At 38.1% G+C, this 21,346-nt stretch overlaps 1 protein-coding gene across 1 annotated transcript; it reads right to left on the bottom strand.

Annotated features, from left to right (window-relative positions):
* Positions 1-4,958: 4,958 nt before the first annotated feature.
* Positions 4,959-13,573, bottom strand: LOC140800219 (adagio-like protein 1). The gene is made up of 2 exons (XM_073154894.1): positions 12,969-13,573; positions 4,959-7,036 (listed from the first exon to the last, which is right to left on the bottom strand). The coding sequence occupies exons 1-2, from the start codon at positions 13,202-13,204 to the stop codon at positions 5,398-5,400; spliced, it is 1,875 nt and encodes a 624-aa protein (XP_073010995.1). The 5' UTR covers positions 13,205-13,573; the 3' UTR covers positions 4,959-5,397.
* Between the last annotated feature and the right edge of the window lie 7,773 nt (positions 13,574-21,346).

Genomic DNA, 21,346 nt, shown 5'->3' with positions numbered 1-21,346 from the left:
TAAAATATCCTTAGGATAAAAAATGGAATAACTAAGTCTAAAACAAATTAGATAACTTTGCAAGAGTAATAGACCAGGCCAGTTCAAAAAAAAAAAAAATGATGAGGTATACATCTAAATCTAGTAAAAAAAGGACATATATTACCTATGTAAATTATACGCAAAATGTACACTTTTATTTTTTTTTTCCAAGGTATACATCTAAATCTAGTAAAAAATGGCAAGCACTACTTATATAAATTATAAGAAAAGAATATGCAAAATGTACGCTTTCATTTTCGCTAAGGTATGTATCCAAATCTAATAAAAAAAGAGCATGTATTGCTTATGTAAGCTATACACAAAGAGTATACAAAATGTATGCTTTCATTTTTGTCAAGGTATGCATCCAAATCTATAAGAAAATGTCATGTATTATCTATGTAAATTATACGCATAAACTATATAAAATATACACTTTTATTTTTATCAGATATGCATTCAAATATAGTAAGAATTATACGTAAAGACTATGGTTATGGCTTTGCCAAGGTAAGTATCAAAACCTAGTAAAAAATTAATGTGTATCATTTATATAAATTATGCACAAAGATTATACAGAATATATGTTATAATGTTAAAAATATGTGCATCCACTATAAAAAGATATGCATCCGATATATAAAAGAAATTAAAATGTGTGCATGTGCTGCTGCACAAAATGAATGTGCATTTTGTGTTGATATTACAAAAATTAGATTATAAAAATTTGCATATATTTTCTCAATAGAAAAACAAAGAATAATAAAATATTACTAAACAACAAGTAATAGAACAACAAAATATAACTATATTATACAATAGAAGAATGATAGCATTCATGTCACATAAATTTGTGTCCATTTTTTTGGACAATAAAATATTAAAATAATAATAATAGCCAAATGCACTGCTACACAAACTTAATGCACTCAAATTGCAAAAATTTACGTATATTTCATGAACACAAAATATATTAAAAAAAATGATAAAAAGATGAGAATCTGCTATACAAATTGAATGCATCCAGATTGCAGAAATTTACATTAATATTCTGAAAAAAAAATGCATCGAAATCATATAAAAAATGATGTATGTCAATTATGTAACTGAGTACACAAAGACTATATAAAATGTACAATATATTTTTGAAAGGGTACGCATCTGACTCTATAATTTTGCACAAAATATATATTATGACTATGTGTATCAATTGTATAAAAAAATTAAAAGGTGTGCATCTAGTATAGAAAATGAATGCACTTAGATTATAAAAGTTTGCATCCATTTTCTGAACAAAGATATTATATGACAATAAGTATATAACAACAAATAATAGAATATCAAAACCTCACGGTTGTACATAATAGAAGAATAAAACCTCACTATAGTAGATAATTTATTATATAAAATAAATACAAAGTGATAATATATCATATGACAGAGTATGACTTACAACATTATATAACTTATGATAAAGTATGGCTTACATATTGTCTTACACTCAAATTACACCATAAAGGCTAGAATTAAAACAAAAGGAGTAGAACCTTAAACTACATCACAAATATCATAGCTTCTTATTGCATTCTCCATACACTAGCCCGTCATAGGCAATCTCAATAATAATCTTTTTTTCTAATTTTGATAATATTTTGCTGCTACCAAGTGCACTGTGAAAAAATGCTACAAATCTGCAAAAAAAAAGTGTACGCATGAGGGCATTATTGTGTAGCTCACTCATAAATTTATGTATAGTTTTTTCAATAAGTGTAGCATCCAAAGCATAGTTATACCATATATTTATTTTGCTCATCTTTTAATTTATGTTTCTTATTTACACTCACCATTTTCTGATTTTAAGGTAGCTCGAGATCTTATATTTCTCACTTAGATTTATCAGAGAATACACTACTTTAAGAATTATCTATAAAAGATCTACAAAATATATGCATTGATTATTAGCATATAAAAACTAATTAAGAAGAAATGTGCATATAATCAAAGCTAATCTATTTTTCTTCCGACCACCGAGATGGCCAAATTTGCCTCAAAATATTTTCTAAAGTTTTAATGTTCTAAACCATATAAAAGGCTAAAAAAAATAATAGGACAAAATAGAAATGTCAATAGAAGCTTAGAAAGAATAATGATTACATAATATTGAAGGCAAGAATATCACATATATAACTAGCTTATAAATATTGAAATGCCATAACTAAATCAATAAATGAATAATTATGGTAGAGCAAGATGAGCAAACTCTAAGTTGAAGGTGAGATAAAAATAATAAATCATTACAGAGAGAGTGTTTTCCGTGAACTACAGCCTTAATTTATTGAAAATCTATAATAAGTGATATTGATTGTGCACAGGGAATAAGGATGCATCTTAGTTTGCATTAATAAGAGTTTAATACTAAAACCTTTTCTTATAGACTATTAGATGTAGCAAATGTCCATTACAACAATATGCTACTCAATTTAAATTTTCAGTGGCTCAGTCAGATAAATGACACAAATAAGCTATTGTGCAAGATAGAGCTTACAAAATTAAACTTTTAACTAAAGAACACATGGTGGGTACTATTTGAACAATCTACGTACAAAGGCTTAGAGCAATTAGATGAGATTTATCTCTATTTCTACTAAGTCAAGTCTACTCTTTTATCTCCTTTCATTTTTGAAACCATTTTTTTGTTGCCACCTGCACTACCCTCCACAATTAAAAAACTCTATAAATGTTATAACAATAATAATTATTATAAATCGTGCAGACACTATTTTACTAACATTGGTGAAACAAAATGCTATAAAATATGAAGAAAATAAGAAAAAGAGAGAATACACATTTCACAAAAATGTAAATAGATGTATTTGCCCAAGCCATCATTCGCTTGTGGAATAAGAATAACATTATTCTAGAATAGGCCCTTATTCTTGTGTAGTAATACTACACCTTAGCTTATTCTAGTATAGTAATTCATCATTATTTCTCATATTATTTCATACAACTTTTAAAAAATAATTAATAATAACACATAATTACTATATTGTCCTAGATTAGACATCACTTAATTACACATCACCTTAGCTACAATGAAATCCCTTCTCTTTTTCCTCTCTCTATCTTCTTTTATAAAAATAGTTGTCACAAAAATATTCGTACTGTCACGCACTACAACAGATTGCCACACACTGCATAACTACTACATAGTTACATATTACCACGCATTGTCACGTACTGCATAGCTACTATATAGCCATGCATTGCCATACATTACATAGCCACGTATTATCACGCACTACATAGCCACATATTGTCATACACTACAACGCATTATCACGCACTTCAATGCATTACCATGCACTGTATAACCACTGTGTAGCCACGCATACATAACTATTGCGTTGTCGTTACATTGCCACGCACTGCATTGCCATTGGATTATTATTGCATAGTCACTATATTGTCAAGCACTACCACGCATTATCATGCATGTTATGCATTTATAAGTCCTAATTGTCCTTAATGCAAATAAATAGAGCATTTTAAGCATGTATTTTGTAATGAAACAATATTATTATTTAAAATAAATATTAATTACTACTATTATTTTAATATATACTCAATGGTATTTTCATCATTTGATTTAAAACATCACTCATTCCCGATATAATTTTATTATTCTTTAATACTTTAATTATCAACTTTATATCACATTAAATATAATTATTACTCCTTATACTAGCATTGAACTAAACATTAAAATAGTTTATACTAATATTAGCTCTCTTCTTTATTCCAGAAGTGAACACAGGCTTAAGTCTTTTATGCTCTATAAACTCTTAAGAAAGTGCAAAGAGATAGAAGCCTTATTTGATTTGAGACTTAGCCCCAAACTCGATTAGCTAGTCTCATTTCTTAATCTTGATTTTTTTGAAGAGTAAACTTGATTAGATATGAAAAAAAACAAAAAGATATTTAGTTACTAAGCCAGTTTAGAAGTCCCTAAACCAGTTCACGGAGAGTCCCTAGACTCTAAGCAAACTAAAGTTGGGTTAATACATGAGCAGAGGGAAAAAATAAAGAAGATGAAGGAGGGTTTTAAGAGAGATTTGATTAAATGGTTAGGTTAAGAAAAATGTGACTTAGGTATTATGAAATTGGGAGGCTTGAAAAAAATGTAATTTTCATTCTAAAGAGTCCCAATCAATCTATACCATATAAATAGGAGCTTTTTCACATAAATCTCCTAAGAGAAGTGGAATGTAGTGGCAACTTTAGAAGGATATACACATAAATAAAGAGATTTTAGAAGGGTATACATGTAATAAAACCCAAAAATATTATTCTATTTGGGAGAAGTAAACATGACAAACAGTTGTATCCTCTAATGTACAAAGTAAGAAACGTATACTTTATACTTATTATTGGGCAAGCAAGTGGTACTAAAACCACTTCTCGAGTACTGACGAAGGTGAAGGTGATACTAAGTCAGTCCATATTTACTTTATACAGTTACATTTACACAAAAATGACATCTGTTCTAATATATGTTTAGTGTACAATTTTATAGAACCAAAATTTGAATAAAGTACTTATCTTATCCTCATCTAGATAAGACTAGAACAAATATATAACTGATTCAATCTGGATAACCAAATATAAATCCATTGTGGCTAAATTAAGATATGGATGCAGAAATGAACAATATTCAATCATTTACATGATACATAGCAGAGAGCCAGAGAAAATAGAACTATAAGAAAATCACTGTAAGAACTCTACTTAGGAGATCATGAAATCCGAAACAGATCATCATAAGGAGTGTAATAGCCCTAAACAAGGGCAAAAACTCAAAAGACATTCACAGGGAAAAGTTTAAACAAGTACAGTAGCAGAAAAATAGAAAAGAAAGAAAAATAAGGGAACAAATATGCACAAAAAAAGATGACGTCGAGCAATCGCATTAAATTCGCATTCAAGAGAGAGATGCATCAAAGTACCCACTGTACACAGGCAACCTTCGCTCTCCTATCATACAGAGGTTACACAAAATACACAAAATAAGATATGCACACTATAAGTTTATCTTATGAATCTTACTTATCTGATACCAAATACCATAGGATAATCATAAAGGAAGTGTTCCTACCCATAACTAAGAATGGCGATGCTGAAGATATATTCAGGCAGTAAACAAGCTTGACCTAGAAATACTACCATCTCTTGGAAGAAAACAGATGACGGGCCTTTAAGCACATACATTCTTTCCATTTGTCCATTGCATTTGATCATGCTTGGATCCGTGAATAGAGAGGTTCCATAATCATTTTTCCAGAACAAGGGATAACAGTTCTTTTCTGGGATAAGCACTCAAGGAAGTTTGCAGGATTCCTGCACCTCATACCACAGAGGCACAGAGCTTGCCAGAGATAACTCATGTAGTTCAGTTAACATCCACTCCTCTCCAGTTTGTCCTCCAAGGACTATTGCTCTTGTTCCTCCTACAACACAGGTGCTATGTCCCCAAGCAAATCGAGGAGGACGACCAGGAACATTCAGTATCCTCCAGGTTGGTTTCTCTTCAGCTGGGTCCAAGAGATAAAGCTGGGAAGCAGAGTGGAGACCAGCCACCGAACCACCAAATATCAAAATTCTACCGCCAGGAAGGCTAACGGCCACATGATCAAGTCGAGGTGGTGGACCACTTCCAGCAGGATTTCCGGCACCAGGCATACCACTTCCAGTGATGCACCTCCAACACGGTTCCTCTTCACTCAAATCCATTGTAAACACATCACTGGATCGCAGACGTAGAGGGCCACTCTTAGCCAGGCCACCAAACATCAGTATTTTCCTTCCATCATAAACAGAGAGGGAGTGACCCAGTCTAGAAGGTGGAGTCCATGATGCTGGTATCTCCCTCCAGACAGGTTTCTCCATGGTTACATCCAGTAGATAAGTATCACTAAGAAGTACACCTGAGTCGGCACAGCCACCAGAAACAACCAACTTTGTCCCATCGACAGTGCAAGAGCTGTGCCATGAACGGGGCAGAGGAGGAGCCAGTCCAGGTATCTCACGCCAAGTTGGATGTTGTGCATCCAAGTCCAATATAAAAACATCATTGAGCAAACCCTGTCTTCCACAGCCACCAAACACCACCAACCAAGATCCATTTAAGCAGGAAAGAGTATGACCCCATCTACCAGGAGGTGCAGAGCTCACATTGACATGTCTCCACTCTGGTTTACTTGCATTTAGATCCAAAACAAAAGTATCATTCATTGGTTGCATGTCAACACCTTCCCCACCAAAAAGAACAACACGGTTACCAGCAGCACAAGCACTGAAATTGCAACGAGATGGCTCCACTGCACCTCCAACAGTTAACTTCCTCCATGCAGCAGCTTCGAGGGTAGTCAGTTCTCTCGCTAGTCTTCCCCAACTTAACCTCTTTGCTCCTGGCACAGTTTCTAGAGCACGTGTAGTTTCACTGCCCCATGCACTCTGACAGACCATTCTCCAGAGATCCTCATTCTTTGTTATTTCATAAAATCTCTTGCATACAGAACCAACAGATGCAACATCTCTGGGTGACAACCTTGACAAGATCTTCTGAGACAGTACTTCATCACTCAGTTGCAAAATGCCACAAAATTCTCGACAAATATTGCCATAGCCTGATGGAATAGGTCGATAAGACTTGTCTGTGGTGAAGAAACTAGATCTCAAAGATTCCTTTGCCATAGAGATAGGAAGGGGCCCCAAATCAACATTTGCATCAGTGAAGAATTGAATGCCCATAACATGGGTTATTATGTCATCATCACCATATATCGGGGTTAGCTGCAGTCTGTTCATTAATGGAGAGCCATCTTTCCTAAAATTTAACAAATCACCTTGAAACTCAATCCCTCCCTCTAAACACCTCCGGATTTCAGAGATTACTGTGGCATCTACCAGAGGATGTCTTCTATGAGCAAATGGTCCTCTGCATTGCAAGAACCGACTGAAAAGAAAAACATGAATAATTTGAGTATTGCAAAATATCATCTAGTCAATGATCATTTGTAAATAAGCCCATATTAGCCCAAAAAATGATTTAGGAACCCAATACTTCTGAAAAACGAATAGCTAAAACAAACTAGAATTAGGCATGTAAGGTTCTATGGTCCCAAATATGGTAAACCGACATGGGTTAAGAGCAGGAAATGAAGTTTCTGTCAATACCAAAAAATAGCATATTAAAGAACTCATAATTAAGAGCCTGCATATTTAAGCAGAATTAGAACTTAGAAGCACCATGTGTTATATTAGGTCAAAGGATCTCTCAATCTATTTGTAAATAGAATTAGGTTATGATTCTTGAACCATCCGAGCATCAGAAAAATGTACTCTTCATCTCTTCCCCATACAGATCACTCAGAAAAGAAAATGATGGAAAGGAAATCTTGCCAGACCACCAAATAGAAGAGAAATGATTCACAATTTATTAACCAAATGATGATAGATTGGAAGAGCCTACTATTCACCCATAGCAAACAAGTTTCAGAGCATAACCCCAAATAGCCTCTTGCAACTGGTAGGCGCATTAAATTATGACTGAAGCAAGTTGCAGTATGAGGCTACAAATTACTCTGGGGAAACTGTCTGACTAGTTTAAAGCCCTGATGCCAAGTATTTATCTCTGGGAAGCATACAAACAGTTGTCCTACTAATTTATAATCTAAAACCAATTAGCTTAAACATAATGAACCATATCAAACTGATCCCTTTACTATCAAAAATCAATGCATTATATCTTTATTCTTTAGGGCGTCACTTGATAGTCACAAAATAGAAGAATCTACAGAATCACACTTCCAGCATTTTGAAAATTTGGCAAAAGGAGAAATAACAATGAGAAATACCAAAATACACTTATAAGTTATAACAGACTAGCTGAGAATATAGAACTAAATAATCTTGGACAATTTAACACCTAATAAAGAGAATGCTTCTTTATATTCTATCAAACAAGACATAACCATGCATATCCAACATATATATGGTTGCAATATATTAATGTCAAGGAATGAGTGTACCAATACAATGGTCTATGCTGCAGTGTCATTGTTGTTAACATAATCATGTATCTATAGACTAAAACTGAAATGCTAGCTTAAAGCATTGTTCTTATTATATCCCCACTAATCCCAAATGTAATCATTTTTGTTTAAGATGGCTAGAATGTAACCCTATTTGAAACCTTTCTTCTTCTTAACAATTTACTTGAAGTTTCTTTTTTAAGGACTTTACTCCATAGAGAAAATATTATAACTACAAAAAGACAATCGAACATCTCTATAGAAAGATAAATATCAAATCAAAGGAAACTAGGTGATGTACGCAACTCGAGGAGCGGATAGCAGTAGCACATAACTGTAAAAATGCTACCCACTTATCTATTCAAAATTGTCCACATTTATTTTCATATTAATATAACTTATTTAATATAATTAGTCTATCAAGGGAAAAGTGGTGTGGTCACGCTTAACCTTGAATAAATACTTATTTGGTCGCTAAGCATTTAATCAGTTTTGAGGGCAAGAAACTTCTTTATTGATAGTACAATGCAATGTTTTGGAAGGGGCCTACAATATCTAGGCGGTCACCCCACTGCATAGTGCCTGAGCGATATGCAAGCACATATGAGGGCGCATATGCAGTCTAGTCTTTTTTGTATATAAAAGATCTAAAATGATTATATACCAATATAGTATATATAAATTTTTTAATAGTCCACTAAACTCTAAAACCTACATCTAGCCCACTTCCCACCTCAAATGTGGGACCATTCAAGATAAGTGGTAACCTAGTTCACTTAATTAGGTCCCCTCATCTCTCTCTTTCCACCATCTTACTACTACCCTTTTTTAAAAAGAAAGGGCGTAGGCATACTACTACTCATCTAACATCTGTCAGTTCTTTCTACTCTCTTATGTCCTTTCTTCTGGGATCGAGTGAAGAGCAAATGAGACAAGCAAAAAGGAGATTGGGAAGGCCCATGAGATCCCCGCTAGCTGATGTGCACCACTCAACACTCATCATATGCCGCTAAGAGAAGAGAGAGCTCGAGAAGAGGATTTAGGTCACAGTATGTTTTTCTTTTCCCCACCCAACTCGTTCCTACCCGATTCGTTACCGCCATATCGGCCCACCAAAACCCACTAATGTTGTTCGACTGCATATTTCTGGCGCCTTGGGTGTTGGCAAGGCAGCCGCCAAAAATGCTTTTCAATACATTAGTATAATGTGGATACTCTTAACCCTAAATAAATCCCAACTTGGTCTATATGAGGCACGCCCTGCTGAAAATTGAAAAAAATCCAACAAACTGCTTATATGTTTTTAAGGTGATCATGTTATGCTAAGTCATATTACCTAGATGATTAGATTAGCACCTAGTTATCTTATTAATAATTAAATTAGCTTAACACTAACCTGATTAAGGTATAATCACTAGTGTCTAAATAATTCAAGAATTAGCCATTTGGGGTTCAAGTTTGATTTAGCAAACATGAAGAATCATATATTAGGTTAGTGTGCAAACACTAACAAATGATCATAGGGATTAAAATCTGAAAACTTCGATATCCAAAGCATAAACAATAAGGGTAAATAAGGTCGTGCACTATCATGGTGCCAATAAACTTATATTGTGGTATCACGGAGTTAAAACAGCACGGCTTGTTATTGAGCAAATAATGACAACCCCAAAATAAAGTGATTGTACTTGAGATTTTTAAGTATATTCTAATAGTATGATAATAGGATATAATTGATTGAATCAATTATGCTATATTGGTTTAATATCTCATGAGATCAGAGCTAAGTCTGAAAAAAGCATTGATTCTTATTGCACAACTTCTGCCTAAATGAAAGTATGAAACCACCCTAACCTCCTATCTGAACCTAAATCAGGCTTCAGAGTCATTTACATCAATGCGAAGTATCCACTGTCTACAAGATTGACTTGTAATGAAATTTTGGCAGATTTAAGACATTAAAACTTTGAAACAATAACACGCTAAAAAACTGACGAAATCTTTCCAACTTTTTGTCTGCATCAAAAGGCAGAAGCTGTAAAGAACTACCAACAGATGTCCCCATAATAATAGGGTAAAGTCTCATTTCCAAATGGGATGCTCTTTGTAAAGAACTAGCACAGCTAGTGTCATATTGAACTAGAGTACTAGACCACCCTTCAAATTACAAAAGAATTATGAACTATTAACCAATGTCTTGAAAGGCAGTTTGGGGCCCGTCTTGACATTGGCTGCCTATGGGCTGTCCTGCATAGGCCATATGCAGCCTAGCACAGTAGCTGTACTGCATATACAGTTTTTGGCAGACAAGACAAGGTGGTCGGACCAATATATACAATTTTTGGCGGCCATTTGGTGATTTAGGCAGCCAATCAATGGTCTAGGTGGATTGGATGAGTGGGCGTGGGTTGTAGTTTTAGATATCTAATAAAAATATGATGTTACCAAATATTATTGTGTACATAATATAGTTCTAAACATATTATTTAGTACATTCATACATATACTAGTTTATTACTAACCAAATTTTACATATAGTAAATATCATATCATATATAATATTTTTAATACATTAAAATGTTAAGCCACATAAGCGCATGCATATCTTGCCTATGCGCTACACCAACATACCGGCAAGCGTTTTTTACAACATTATATTAACCTCTTATCCCATTATAGAAATAGATGAGAGAATGAATAAGGATGGAAAATAATAGAGAGGAGAAAATAAATTAGAATAGAGAACACTTTTTTCTACTGGATTGCATTTCAGGGACAGAAAGGAAGTGATGCAAGGAAAAAGAATTAGTCTCCCCAAACTACAGAAGCTGTTTTTTTCTCTCTAATGGCAGAGAAAGTAAGGTCCAAACAAGAGGAGAAAACTAATTTAAAAGCACTTCCAATCTCTTCCTCGTTTTTCTTTTATATTCCCACACATTCTATCCATCCAAATATAAGCCTAAGGCTTCCAAACAAAATAGAAGTTGCCGAACCTCACAATTAGCTCACAGCAAAGATATAATTGACCATACTAGGTTGATTGAGCTCCAAGGTTTAGTTATCATACTTGGATCTTACTAAATTCGAAGTGACATACATAGCAACATCATATAGCAAAATATAATTTTGAAGCATCTTACATTCTTAGAGAGAAAACACAGCAAGAGATTAAGAACTGAACATGCAACCCTATATTAACCCATCTTTAGCATTTCTCATATTGTTTTTTGTGATGTGTAATCTATTTTTGTTGATTCTATCTATTTAAAAGATGAAAAGAAAAAAAAATGCATGGTGTAGATGAATTCAAAATCAAATTTCTTAATATCTTCAAGATAGCTAAGAAAGATCATATTCTTAATGAAGTTCCCATGCAGCAAAAGAAGTAGGTATTATCAAGAGCATTCAATACTAGAGCTACTCAGTGCTTAAAGTGGAGGAATCAAATCTGACACATTTGTGCATATAAAATTGAGGAATGCTAGATGCACTCGCACTAGATGAGAGGAGAGGACACATCTAAGTTTCTAGGAGCAACTGCTCCAATAATGCATTCATGGGAATGCATCTAACATTCCTTCATAAAATTTACACATGGATATTAATGAGCCTGGGATAGGATTGAACATATTACATAATTTGTTAACAAGACATTTACAGGAATCCACATACTCCATTTTCAAGTTTAAACTTTTAAATGTCAATTTCACACATGTAAATGATTAAAGTTATGCATATCTAGATGCAAAGGTAATAAAGGTTTCATCTAACATTTTTTTTATGTTGCTGCCAGTATAAGATCTCAAAATCTTAGTTTATTTTTGGGTATCAGCCAGCCTTGTGGGATCTGGTTTCTACAATTTCAATAATTTGGAGGTCAAGTTGAGTTTCAATCAAAAATATCTTAAAACATCAAAGAAAATAGAAAAATAAAAGATAATAGAGAAATGACCAGAAAACATGAATATCATAAGATTTTGAATACTTTGGAATTCACTGAAAAAACTTACCTAGTTGTCATCACTTAGAATAATAATTAGAACACAAAAATAATATGATGAGAAATATATTATACTCTAACTCAGTTACCTTCCCTCTCTATTTCTCCTTTGTCTTGATCTCGTTCTCTCTCACTTGAGTCATCCATATAAGAGATACTAACAAATCCTAATTCAAATGCCTGATTTGCTTGCAGTCTTGTGTATTAAGCTTTAATGTCGACTTCAAAAAGCAGTCGTCATTTGTCCCAATCCTACAACCTTCTAGTCCCTGACTTTTCATTTCTACATGTCATACAAGAATCTATTACATGTCTGAAGGCCTGTTTCTTTCAACAGCCATGAATTCCAACTAAAAGTCAAAACATTTTGCAATAAAAGAACACAAGGAAATACGACACTAATTTAAGAATAATCCTCTAAGATCTATAAATAGTAGCAGTCATTTGTCCCAATCCTACAACCTTCTAGCCCCTAAATTTTCATTTCTACATGTCATACAAGAATTTATTGCATGTTTGAAGCGCCTTTTTCTTTCCAATTAGCAGCAAATTCCAACAAATGAAATCGAAACACACAACAAGGAAATACACACTAATTCAAGAAATAGTCCTCTATGATCTATAAATAACAGTAGTCATTTGTCCCAATCCTACAACCTTCTCGTCGCTAATTTTCCATTTCTACAAGTCATACAAGAATCTACAGCATGTTTGGAGGGCCTATTTATATCAAAAGGTCATAAATTCCCACTAAAAAACAAAAATTTCTGCAATCAAAGCACATCACAAGAAAACACGCACTGGCATAAGAAAATTCAGAAGCTCAAAACCCTGAGAAAGAGAAAGTAAGGCACCAGTTCCTCCCGAGGACTTCCTCAGCGCGATACCCGGTGGCCTCCTCGAACCCTCGATTGACGTAAATGATGGGAAGATCCGGCTCGAGCGCATCCGTGACCACCAACCCGCACGCCGTCTCCGACCGGAGCATCCCCTCGAAAGCAAACGCGAAGGCCCCCCCACTGCCATCCCTCAACACGAGTCCCTCCTCCTCCCCTACGCTTCCCTCCTCTGATTCGCTGTCCCACTCCATGCCTCTCGCCACGATTCCAAACCCTCGATCCCCAACTTCTCTTCACCCCATCCGCCGCCGCAGACGATGAAATGGACCAGAGCCGAGCCGACAGCCGCAAGGGCTTTTCGATTGGATTGAATTGGATTTTTAGCAATTCTCCACTCCTAGAGAGCGAGAGAGCAAGAGAGAGAGAGAGATGGAAATGGGAGGGTTAGGTCGAGAGAGATCGAGAGAGAAAGAGAGGAAGGAAACGAGTGGTCGGAAAGGTGGCCACAAAACAAACCGACTTAATAAGAGTTTTAAGACCGAGAGGCTTCGCGAGGAGAGAAGGAATCGCTCTGATTGTAATCGCCAACAACCCAACTACTCTCGATCGAGTATCAGATGATGACTGGGATTGATTCACTAGAGAGAGGTCTCTTCTTTAAAAAAGGTTTTGCCAAATTATTTAATTAAGAGAAAATTTTATTTTGCTCCCTCCATTTTACGTTATTTCTATTTTCATCCCTTTTTCTAGCTTTTTATGTTTACTATCTACTCTAAACCCCATGTCGTTAATCAAGTTCATACTCAGTAGTAAAAATCTAACCCGTTTGCTAAATTTTAAATATATATATATATATATATATATATTTTTTTTTTCCCTAACTATACTCCTCTCAAACCTTCGTCTAAGTTTATTTACTTTGTGATGGTATCTATATTTAAATTATAGTGAAGTAAGTTAAATTATTTTTGGCTAGAAATTCTAAAAATAATATATAGTAAACCATATGAGCGCATGGGCACATCAATGCTAATGAAACTGATCAACCTTTCAAATAAACTTGATTTCGAGGGAAAGATCTCAATAAAATGATATTTTATTTTAATGATTATAAATAAGTATTGTAGTAATTAAGAAGGAAAAACCTAAATAAATAAATAAATAAATAATGAAAACACTGCTACAATGTTGGGCTCGACCCAGCACTGTGCAGAAAAAGAAGAAGTGGAAGCTGAGGAGGGAAGAGAAAAAGAGAAAGAAAGAAAGGAAGAAGAAGAAGAAGAAGAAGAAGAAGAAGAAGAGAGGAGAGGAGGGAGGTGCAGACCCGGCCTGCGGGGAGGGCACCGGCAGCTGGTGGCCAGCCAGCTGCCAGCCTCTCGCCGGCGGCTCGGCTCCGACGAGCCCGAGCCCAAAGAAGGAAAGAGAGAGAGAGAGAGAGAGAGAGAGAGAGAGAGAGAGAGAGAGAGATAGTGATAGAGAGAGAAGAGGAGGAAGGAGGAGGAGGCTCACCTGCGCGGCAAGACGACGATAGCGGCGGCGGTTCGACGGCGGGGGGGGAGAGAGAGAGAGAGAGAGAGAGATTTAAAGAGAGAGAGAAGGCGGTGGGTGGGGGTTGGCGGTGGGCGGCGGCGCGAGGGGGTGCGTGGCTCCTCCCCCACGCTGCCCCAATGCATGGGCACGAGGCCGGCCATGTCGTGCCCTTGTAAAGAATTTTTTTTTTTTGGATTAGGTTGTTACAACAGGGGCGTTACACAAAGATGTGTAGATGCAAATCCTACAGATTGGTATTGAGCTACCTTATGTCAGTTGAGAACAATATGCAATTATTACCCTTTGGATGGAAAGCCAGGATGGTGGTTACATGTGACTTTCAGAGGAGAGAGAGAGAGAGAGAGAGAGAGAGAGAGAGAGAGAGAGAGAGAGAGAGAGAGAGAGAGAGAGAGAGAGAGAGAGAGAGAGAGAGAGAGAGAGAGAGAGAGAGAGAGAGAGAGAGAGAGAGAGAGAGAGAGAGAGAGAGAGAGAGAGAGAGAGAGAGAGAGAGAGAGAGAGAGAGAGAGAGAGAGAGAGAGAGAGAGAGAGAGAGAGAGAGAGAGAGAGAGAGAGAGAGAGAGAGAGAGAGAGAGAGAGAGAGAGAGAGAGGGGGGAACAAGTAGGAGGAACAAGTAGGATAATTTGTTGATCTCATTCCATTGGAGGCTCCTGAGACAAGAGTCTCTCCTAATAAGATTTAGGGGCATCCTTATCTATTTATTAGGATAACAGAACTAGCACAAATAATTAATATTGTTATGACAGAGTTTGTTAATTCCGCCTATATGTGGTTAGTGGTATAACTATAAAGTTAGTTCCAAGCTAGACTGAACAAGAAGAGCATTAGGTAGCCTTGGAACCATCTTAACTATTATTAATAACTATAATCTAAAGCTAATAGAATAGTTTGACAATAGCAAATTTATTTGATTAAAATTGATAATAATCCTGAGTGATGAAGGTAGACGTATAGTTTAGACTGCATCATTGAATTCCCCCTATAGTCTTTAACAAGCAGCAATTTTAAATTAATCCCATACTATACTTCCTAGATGTTTCTACAATTGTTGATGAAATGTTATGAAAAGAATAGGAAGTTAGTTCCAAGCCAGAGCAAATAAGAAGAGTGTCATTAGGTAGCTAGCTTTGGAACTAGCTTAACTATTTAACTATTATCAAAACAACTATAATCCAACCATAAATAGTTTAGGCTAATAAAATAGTTTGACTATGATACGATTCGATCTAGTTGGGTTCATTAGAATGAGCCTATTTATCTAGTTGAGTTTGTTAGAAGCAAATAAAAGCATTTTTGCTGGGGCGTGTTCGAACACATGAACCTCGTTAGAACGGGGATGTGAATGCCTGCACACATTTGCAAAAATAGAGAACGAAATTGTGTGTTCGAACGGAATCGAGTCGTTCGAACGTCTACATATGTTCGCATCGACAGAGAACGGAAATTTCGCGTTCGAACGCGATTGGGCACGTTCAAACGCACCGCGGTGAAAGTGTGGGTTTTGCTAGGGTTTGTTATGGTTTGTTAGAGTTGTTTAACTTAGTTGATGGGTTCTTAGAGTGAGCCTCTATAAATATGTGGAGGAAACCCTAATTTGAGTTTATCTTGGATAATTGAATTAGCTTTGACCTTTATCTCTCTCAACTTGTCTCTAGCCATTGGCGCCCTCTTCCTCCTCCCTTCTTCCACTGCCCAAGTCTTTGGTCGGCCTCTTCTAGCTTCTAATCCCCCTATTCTACAACAACTTCTCTCCCTTCACACCAAGAGGTAAATCTAGCATCTATCTAGCCATTGGAGGGCTATCAAGCTAGGATCTGATTGACCTTCGATTACTATTTGGTCGATATCTTGAGATCTAACCGTCGAAATCCTGTATCTTAGATTCCTTGAAAAGCTCTCTCTAAGAGCAACAACATATCCAAAATCTATTAGGATTCGTTGGTTAGATTGTTCGCAAATCCCTTTGGAAGTTATGAGCTTCATCGAGTCCGTTACAGATCAGATTAGGCTGGTTCGTAACAACTGGTATCAAAAGCCAACGTTCCTTAGACAGTTATGGCTACCACAAGATCAAAGCTAGCTAAGCAAGTAAGCGATCAAGGCTTGGAGACGGACCACATAGCTACATCAAGATCTCCATCCCCTTAGATTTCACGAGGACGGACAGAGTAGTGAGATGGTATCAAGCAGCGCATCGCACATGCGCTTTCACCACTTGGGAGGAGTTTGCCGACGCGCTTTGTGTGCGTTTCGAACCTTCCGACTATGAACACTTCCAAGCCAGCTTGACGAAGCTAACCCAAAAGACCTTTGTAAGAGCCTATCAAGAGGAGTTCGAAAGAATTAGCAATCGAGTCCACGGGTGGTCGGATTCAGCCCTCAAAAGCATTTTTGTCTCTGGGCTTCGTCGAGATATTCAAGCGAAAGTCATGGCGTTTCATCCTACTACCTTGTTGGAAGCCTTCTTAGTGGCTTAAATGATGGAAGAAAAGATAAAGGAGTTGAAAGCTACTCACTGTCCAACATGGAGCACTAGCGACCCGCGCGTTAACCCTAGACCACCGGTCTCGGGTGTGGCACGTTCGAGGTGGGTTCGGCCAAACCTCAATCGACCACCCCCACCATGAACAGGCCCTAACCCTAGGGGATAGTCATGGATGATAGGACGACGCCTCACACTAGCGGAGGTCGAAGATCGGTGCTTAAAGGGCTTATGCTTCTATTGCGACGAGCGCTTTACATCGGGCCACAAATGTGCCAAACAGCCCGCAGCCATCATGCTCATGGAAGAGATGATAGAGGATGATCTCATTTAAGATCTTCAGGAGCAGCAAGAGGAAGAAGTGGGCCACATCGAAGAAGATAAACCGCTTGAAATTCAAGCCGAACTCTCCTTTCATTCTCTTGCTGGTGAGTCGACTTTGAAATCTCTTCAGATCGAAGGTATGATCAAGAAGAAAAAAGTCTTAATTCTTATTGATTTAGGAAGCTGATACGATTCGGACTTCACCGACGTCGTCTCGAGCATGGATTCACTTTAGGAGTGTTTTTGTTTCATGTTTTAGTGTTTAATTTCCATTAAAATAAGTTTTCTGTAAGTCGCGTTCGAACGCGGGTGGAGTGAGTTTGAACGCGGTTTGTGAACGGGGTTGTGAACGTGGTGAAGAGAATGTACTGTGCGTTCGAACGCACGCGTTCGCAAATACCGACAGGCGCGTTCGATCGCGCGTTCGAACGCCTGCATCGCGTTCGCAAATCCAAAAGAGCGAACTCGGTGCGTTCGAACGCGGTCGGGCGAGTTCGAACGCGGTCGACGAAAATTGTGTTTTTATGGTTAATTTGAGTTGTTGGTTAGCCTATAAAAGGATGTGGTAGGCAACCAAATTGATTATTGATTATTGAGATTGAGTTTTGCCTTGCCTCCTTCGTCTTCTTCGCTCCCGTTCTCTCAATCCCCGGCGACGCCGCTTCTAACCTCCTTCGTCCGGCTAATCACCCTAGTCCCTTAGGGGTGGCCCTCTTCTCCCCCTTCGTCCAATCTATCCAACACTTGCCCTAATCCTTCCATCAACCACAATCCTTCCACCATCACTTTTCACCGGTGCCACCACATTAACGCCGGTCCACCTTCAACCACCATTACCTAGGATCACGTGTCTCCATCCACGGATCCAAAACAGACCATCTGACCTTTGTCCACAAATAGGACGATATCTCGAGATCCCCACATCCGATTCGCCTGAAACTAGATTTGTTGGAAAGCTCTTTTCTGGGGCTACAACATATCAAAGTTTCACATCGATCCGACGGCGGAATATTTCGGGATCTTATTTCAAAGTTCCGTGCCAGATCTAGTCCAGATCAAGAATTGGAAGAGATCGACCCTTCACCAAAAAGGCGAGATCGTATCAAGCTGGTATCAGAGCTCCATAACCAGAGGCGTGATCGTATCAAGCTGGTATCAGAGCTCCATAGCCAGAGGCGTGATCGTACCAGAAGCACACATAATTTTGTGGATTCACAAATGGTGAGGCGGTTGGGATTATAGTCGAGCTTTCTAACCAGTTTTGATGTAATCATCGATGATGACACCATGTTGAGAATAGAGGGCATATGCCGCAAGGTCTATCTACAAATTTAGGGCCTTGTTTTCCAAATTGAGTTTTATCCGTTGGCTCTACGAGGAGCCGACTTAGTGCTTGGGGTGCAATGGCTTCGGAATCTTGGATCGGTCACCTCCAACTTCACCACTATGGCGATGGAGTTCAGCCATGGCGATGGAGTTCAGTCATGAAGGCCAACAAATCCAATTATTGGCTACATCAAATATGAAAACAAAAGGGGCACTACAGTCCCTAAAGGGGTTGCCAAAACTCGGGTGTCACGGTTCCTCATGCAACTCATCGAAGGGGCCAAAGACGTGGATGATCCAGCATACTTACCCGCTGATTTAAAGGCTATTTTGTAGGAATTTAAAGATGTGTTCCAACAGCCATAAGGATTGCTACCACCTAGGATGCAAGACCATCGGATCGATATCATGCCATGGATGGGTCTAGGAAATGTGAGGCCATACCGTTATCCATTCATCCAAAAGGAGGTTATAACAAAGATGGTCCAAGAGATGCTGTCCAGCAGGGTGATAAGACCAAGTCAAAGCTCCTATTCTTCACCGGTCTTGCTCGTGCGGAAGAAGGATAATTCGTGGCAATTTTGTGTGGACTAATCGAGCTCTCAATTCCATCATCGTCAAAGATCGGTATCCCATTACGGTGATTGAAGAGTTGCTGGATGAATTGGTGGGTGCATGTTACTTCTCAAAGCTGGATTTGAGGGCTGGGTACCATCAAATCATAGTCGAACCATTTGGTGTGTACAAGACGGCGTTTAGAACTCATGATGGGCACTACGAGTTTCTCATTATGTCTTTTGGTCTTACCAATGCTCTCGCCACCTTTTAGAGCTTAATGAGTGATATCTTTAGGCCTCATTTGAGGCAATATGTGTTGATATTCTTTGATGATATATTGGTATACAGCCGTACGTGAGAGGAGATTTTGGACATCTTCGAAGCAAATGACTCCAAGTGTTCATGGGGGCAACAAAGAGTCGACTACCTAGGCCACATCATATCTAAAGATGGTGTGGAAGCTGACCCAAAGAAGATCCAAAGCATGGTGTATTGGCCGCTGCTCAAGACTACCAAGGAGCTACGTGATTTCCTCGGTTTAATTGGCTACTATCGTCAGTTTGTGGTGAACTATGGCAAGGTTGCGGCTCCCCTCATAGTCTTGCTGTGGTAGGGTGCATTCATATGGATGGACAAAGCAAGGGAAGCATTTGAAGCCTTGAAGAAGGCGATGATCTCTGCCCCGATCCTTGCTTTAGCAGATTTTACCAAATTGTTCACCATTGAGCACAACGCATCCAGAGTTGGCGTGGGGGTTGTTTTAATGCAAGAAGGCAAACCATGGCCTATATGAGCAAGACTCTTTCCGAGTGATCACAACTGCTATATACCTATGAAAGAGATGATCGTCATCATCCATGCTATCACTAAGTGGAGGCCTTATCTTATTGGGCGACGCTTCATGATTCACACTAATCAAAGGAGTTTGCCACACTTCCTTGGGCAATGCATACACACAATAGCCTAGCAAATGTGGGTGTCTAAGCTACTTAGATACGGCTATGAGTTGGTGTATAAAGAGGGGACTGGAAACAGCGTTGCCGATGCCTTATCTAGGTGCCCCAATCCAGCCGAGTTGGCGGCAATTTCAGCACCGATTTTTCCTTTTTTTCCAGCAGTTGCAGGAGGCCTACAAGAATGATTCGGACACCATGAAGATGATGGATGACCTTGTTGCATATCCCAGCTGTATGCAAGGAGTGGTGGTGAAATATGTACTCTTGGTGGACAAGGGCAAGATCATTGTTCTTGGTAACCATCACTTGCGCTTGGAGTTGATGCGCCACTTCCATAACTCCCCCATGGCTGGACATGAAGGGGTGTTGCGCACCTACAAATGGCTGAGTTAGAGTTGCACATAGGCTGGGATGAAGAAAGATGTACAAGCATATATCAAGGCTTGTGAAGTGTGCCAAAGAGCAAAGACGGAGTCGGCAAAACCTATTGGATTGCTTCAACTGCTTCTAATTCCAATGATAGTTTAGGAGGATGTCGCCATAGATTTCATTAACGGTTTACCTAAGGCCAAAGGACATTCTATGATATTGTTGGTAGTAGATCGCCTCAGCAAGTATGCACATTTTTCAGCTTTAACGCATCCTTACACGACAAAGAAGGTCGTGGAGGTTTTTGTGCGCGACGTGGCCAAGATGCATGGTATGTCAAAATTGATTGTTTCAGATCATAATTCTATAGTTGTGAGTCAATTTTGGCAGGAATTCTTTGCGCTCCAAGGGACTACCTTCCGTATGAGTTCAGCCTATCATCCTCAAACAGACGACCAATCCGAGGTGCTGAACCGTTGCTTAGAGCAGTACTTGTGGTGCTTTGTTAGCGAGCGACCACCATAGTGGTTATATTATTTGCTATGGGTTGAGTGGTCATACAACACGACCTTTTATTTGGCCATTAGCATGACCTCGTTCGAGGTCGTCTATGGACAGCCACATCCGACCTTGCATACATACTTGCCATCGGCTCGAGCCGACCAAACTGAGGTGGATGCAGTTTTGCGAGATCGTGATGAGGTGTTGAGGACACTCAAGATGTACTTAGCGGCTGTCCAAAATAGTATGAAGCAAGTCTACAATCAGCGACACCAAGATAGGTCCTTTTCGATTGGGGACTAGGTCTACATCAAGCTCCAACTATATC

The sequence above is a fragment of the Typha latifolia genome, chromosome 13 (genome assembly GCF_019914945.1).
Source record: "Typha latifolia isolate L0001 chromosome 13, TyphaL0001v2, whole genome shotgun sequence".
In the NCBI taxonomy this organism is placed as follows: Eukaryota; Viridiplantae; Streptophyta; class Magnoliopsida; order Poales; family Typhaceae; genus Typha; species Typha latifolia.
Note: the sequence above shows the minus strand (reverse complement) of the source record. Positions and strands in the feature narration are given on the sequence as shown.

Bases quoted from the DNA above. Each gene is read 5' to 3' on its own strand.
- LOC140800219 (XM_073154894.1), bottom strand. From the start codon at position 13,204: ATGGAGTGGGACAGCGAATCAGAGGAGGGAAGCGTAGGGGAGGAGGAG. The intron at 7,037-12,968 runs GTGCCTTACTTT...TTTTCTTTTCAG, and splicing joins GAAGTCCTCGGGAGGAACTG to TCGGTTCTTGCAATGCAGAG.